This window comes from Athene cunicularia (assembly GCF_003259725.1).
Source record: "Athene cunicularia isolate RWA chromosome 4 unlocalized genomic scaffold, athCun1 chr4_part2, whole genome shotgun sequence".
In the NCBI taxonomy this organism is placed as follows: domain Eukaryota; kingdom Metazoa; phylum Chordata; class Aves; order Strigiformes; family Strigidae; genus Athene; species Athene cunicularia.
The window spans coordinates 23,711,339-23,715,916 of NW_020799099.1; the positions used below are offsets into that span (position 1 = coordinate 23,711,339).

General features: G+C 48.0%; 2 protein-coding genes across 2 annotated transcripts in view; both read left to right on the plus strand.

Annotated features, from left to right (window-relative positions):
- Positions 1 to 3,147, plus strand: part of SRP72 (signal recognition particle 72) — a 15,038-nt gene extending 11,891 nt beyond the window's left edge. The window contains exons 15-19 of the mRNA XM_026847362.1: positions 286 to 363; positions 991 to 1,128; positions 1,389 to 1,426; positions 1,732 to 1,891; positions 2,894 to 3,147. Coding sequence (XP_026703163.1) covers positions 286 to 363; positions 991 to 1,128; positions 1,389 to 1,426; positions 1,732 to 1,891; positions 2,894 to 3,068 — 589 coding nt within the window. The 3' untranslated portion in view covers positions 3,069 to 3,147. The remainder of the gene's footprint in view (positions 1 to 285; positions 364 to 990; positions 1,129 to 1,388; positions 1,427 to 1,731; positions 1,892 to 2,893) is intronic.
- A 278-nt stretch (positions 3,148 to 3,425) lies between these two features.
- The window catches only part of ARL9 (ADP ribosylation factor like GTPase 9), a 6,812-nt gene continuing 5,659 nt past the window's right edge, over positions 3,426 to 4,578 (plus strand). The window contains exon 1 of the mRNA XM_026847946.1: positions 3,426 to 3,527. Within this exon, the coding sequence (XP_026703747.1) occupies positions 3,426 to 3,527 (102 nt within the window). The remainder of the gene's footprint in view (positions 3,528 to 4,578) is intronic.

The following is a 4,578-nucleotide window of genomic DNA, read 5'->3' on the forward strand; positions in this document are numbered from 1 at the left end:
GGGGGGGGGGACACGACAAATGGACTGTTAATTTGCCTTTGCTACTGGGACCTGAGGGATTTTTGTCTTTTGTTGTCTGCTTTGTGATACTGTGGAGATGTCTGCACCTCCTTTTGGCTGCACCAGTGATGTTTGGTGATGTGCTTTGGAGGAGAAAACAGACTGATATACCTGTCCTCACAGACAGCAGCTGTGCTACAGCAGCAAGCACTGCATGGTGATACCAGTCTTTGGGATGAGTCTGTACCTTGGTAACTTGGTCATTTTTTTTCTGTTTTTACAAAGGCAAGACCCAAAAGATGTACATACCCTGGCACAGCTCATCTCTGCTTACTCCCTGGTGGACCCTGAAAAAGCTAAAGTGTATCCTTTTGATGGTGGCATCAAAGCAAAGAAAGAGGCATTTGAACATTGCTCCCTTGGATTTCAACTATGTGTGGAATTCAGTCCCACCTTCACCTGAAGAAAGGCAAGGAACATCTCCACAGCAGTTACATATCCAGGTCAAGTTGTCTGGAGCTACATTATTTCCCTAACTGGTTTGGTTATGGCTGGATCCCAGGACCTTTTTGTCTTTGGCCTCCTTCTCTGAGAATGGATGACTTGAGACTAGGTGGAACCAAAAATAGGAGCTCCTCCATCTTTGCTGCTGGAATCTTAAACCTGTGGTAGTAATGCAGGATTGTGCCCAATAAAATATGCCTAAGCTCTCATTGACCCAAAATACCCTGTTCACATACTGCTTTTGCCACGCTGAGCAGCTTTCAGAGGAAGTTGCTGCTTCTGTCCCCATGTCAAAGAAGGGAAAAATGAGGCAGCTTGTGCAGGAAGCTGGTGAGAGAGCTGGAACTAGCCCTGTAGGCCTGTTGGGTGTCTGCATTGCTAACAGGCCAGATTTGTCCAAGCTGAAGTTGTCCATTGCTATCTGGACAAACCTGGGTGTTTATTTTTTTGCTTGCTGGTTTGCATCCCTGAACTCTTCCCTTGCAGTCTTAGCAAACACTTGCCTTCCTCGGATACCATGTCACTGAAAGTAGATGTTGATGCGCTGGAGAACTCCCATGGAGCAACCTATGTTCGGAAGAAAGCTGGGAAACTCACTGGGGACAACCAGCAGAAGGAGCCAGGGTAAAGTGGGCTGCTGTAGCTCTGATGCAGTTATTCTTTGGTGTGGCACAAGAACCACACCTGGTGTGGTGGGGACATTGCTGTTGGGAGGCAGGATGGTGAAAAAGGAGCCTGTTTAACTGCAGGGAGCTTCAGGTAGCTGCAGACCAAGTTTTGAGAGAGATGGGAATGGTTTAGCTTCTTACAGAGCTAGTTTTTAATTGACTTGTGTGCTATGTCCATGCTGTGTCATAGTGGCTGTTTCCCTTCTTGCTTTTCAGACAAGGGGATGTGAAGAAGAAGAAGAAAAAAAAGAAGGGTAAGTTTCCTAGCTGTTGGCACAGCACAGCTTCAGAGAGCTTACCAGATTGTTTCTTCAAATACGCAGCCTTCAGCTCTCCAGGAGCTGGAGCTTTTGCTGGGACTGGGTCCCTGTGAACCCAGGTCTTCATGACAGCTTGTTTAGATGGGGCTTTTTTCAGCAGTAGTAACACTTTGATAAGATGATATGGGTTTGCTGGACTCCATGCTTCCTGGCTACTGATGTCCCATGTATGTCCCTTGGTGATGCCTCTCTAGTGTGTTGACTCCAATCCCATTTCCTGGTGTTTGGATGTTCTGCAGGAAAGCTGCCTAAGAACTACGACCCCAAGGTGACTCCTGACCCTGAGCGGTGGCTTCCAATGCGAGAGCGTTCCTACTATCGTGGACGGAAGAAGGGCAAGAAGAAGGATCAGATTGGCAAGGGGACTCAGGGTTCAACCACAACTGGCTCTTCTGAACTGTAAGTACCCATTTTGCAGGGCACGGTGTGGGGAATCGCTCCTGGGCAGCTGGGAGGGCTGCGTGTGCTGCTTTTCTGTGGCTTTGTCAGTGCAGCTACTGTGGGTGGCACAAGTGAAACCATACTTTGCTGCTTGAACCTTCAGCTGCTCTTCCCAAAGATCCCTATAGGTTGTTGAAAACCCAAATGATATGGTAGGCATGCTTGAAGGTGCCAAGGTGCAAATAAAATTCCCCGAGTTTTAATGTGCTTTTATTAAGTTCGAAGATGAGATGAATTTTGCATGCTTTCCCTTGAGCTATTTGCTTTCAAGTCTTTAAGTGGCTGCAGAGCCATTAGCCATGATTTGGGAAAACAGTGGTTCCTTCTAAGTTGACACTGAGTATTTGAGCTGGAGTCAGGGTTTACCATTGTGTGTGAGGCCTGACAGCAAGATGGTGACTCACAAGCATCTGAGAGAAAGAAGTAGTTCTAAAATGATAGCAATGCAGTGAATTGCCAGTGCTGTCTGATAGTTTCTCTTTACACAGCTGTCTCAAAACAGAAGCATGAAAAGCCTTTTTTGGCACTGTTGGCTTGAGCAGTGTTTGCAAGGAGAGCTGGCACAAAGATGCCTTTGTATTTAAGAAGAGAGAAAGGATGATGGGTTTGCACTGCCTAGGCCTGAGAGCCTGGAGGGCTTCTCATGTGTTGCATGAGCTGTCATACATCTATACAAAAGTTAGTCTTGCTTTCTTTGCTGATGACTTAGGCTATCTAGCAAACATCAGTTAAAAGGTGGTTGATGCCCTTTGAGACATGTTCCCATCATCCATCAGCCCTTCTATGTATATTGAAGCTTATTTAAGATCCCCTTGCATGAGTGCCCTCCCATGCATAATGCCACCTAATGCTGTCTTGTGGACAGCTGCTCTTTTTTGCTGTTGGCTTCCTGCAGTAGTGCCACATCTTGCAGGTGATTGTGAACCCACATGGTACCTCTTGCTCTCATCTTCCCTGCAGGGATGCCAGTAGGACTGCCAGCAGCCCACCTACCTCCCCTCGGCCCGGCAGTGCTGCAGCTGTATCAGCCACAAGTAACGTCATCCCTCCCAGGCACCAAAAACCTGCCGGTGCCCCGGCCACCAAGAAGAAACAGCAACAGAAGAAGAAGAAAGGGGCTAAAGGAGGGTGGTAAAAAGCAAGATGTGTAACCTCCCTCCCTTAGTCAGTGATGCTGGTTGCAGAATAAAGGTCAAAAGCAAGTGCTGGTGAAAGACTCTTGGCATCCGGATCTCTGTCCTGCCTGTCAGTGGTCTGGGGGGAGATGGGCTGATACAGGCACCACCATGTGTCTGCTCACTAAGTTGCCTTCCTCACACTTGCCCCCACTGTGACAGGGTGTTGCCATCAAACTCAACTGCAGCCCCTAAGAAGAAATCTGTCCACGTTGCCAAATGTTTAAAAGATGTGCAATAATCAAAAACTTAGTGAAATGTAGATTTATGCTTCTCCTGCCTATGCTAGTTAAGGCCTTTAACAGATTTATCTGACAATGTCTCTGACCAGGCATGATGCAAACACTGTCTTCGGTGTCTTGTCCCAGTCAGTCATTGAGCACCAATCAGCACAGGCATGGAGGATCTTGGAAAATAATGTATGGGCTAGATGATACAGAAAATAATCTGAAGGGAGAGAACAAGGCTGTGAGGAGAAAGCATGGTGAAGTGTGTGGCAGCTGGCTCATTGTCCCCTTTTTTGCAAGCTAACTTCCTTGTTCTAGTGGGCTTTGGAGAACAAAAGCGAACTAAACCAAAGTGGCTGGTTGTGATGGTGGGCTGCAGTGAAGAGGCACTGCGCTTCTTGAGTGGAAGCTGGGGGTGAGATGAAAGAGTATCTGCTTTCCTAGCACCCCACAGGTAGCCCAAGCATTTCTTGCAACTTCTTGTTTGGTCTCAATGTAGCTAAAGTGTTTTTCCATGCGTGGACTTACAGTGGGTAGAAATAGCACCTCAGGGAAAGCTGTTAGATGTCCCCCCTAAAAGGCAAAGACTTTATCTCTGAATTTAAAGCAAAGGCCTGAAGAGGTGTGGAGCAGGGGAAATGTTACTGTGGCTTAAAACCCTGCCTTGAGTCCCCATTGAATAAAAATCTAAGTAGAATCCAATCTTTATTACCTCGACTGCACACTGGGACCATCTGGAAAGGGGGTTGCTCTGAGTGAGAACAGAACTTTATTCATGGCTGGTGGAGTCACTTGCTGCCAATGGAGTGCTGAAGAGAAAGGATTATTCTAAATGACTTGCCTGGGCGCTTTGCCTCCTCTTAGCCAGCAGCTGGTGACTGCAGGAGAGACCACACTGTCCTGCAGCGATGCAGTTTCTGGAGGGTGATTTGGAGTGAGGAGAATGCAACTCTTACGTTCTCCAGGTGTCTTCTCTGGTTAAACCTGGCAGGACTTCTGACCAGATGGAAAAGCTGACATGCAGCACCGCTGGAGCCCTGACCAGGCTGTCTGGACACTTCCCCGGGCGATGGGTGCCCAGCTAGAAGCAAGCTGGGAGCAAATTCCGTTGGGGGGGGGGATGGCAGCAGCTGTGGGGACAGCCTGCCTTCCTCCAGCAGCAAAAATCCACCTGTGAAGCGGTTCGCTATTTTACTGAAACGAGTTCTCAACCTGACCTTGAGAACCCAGCTCGGGGGGAGGG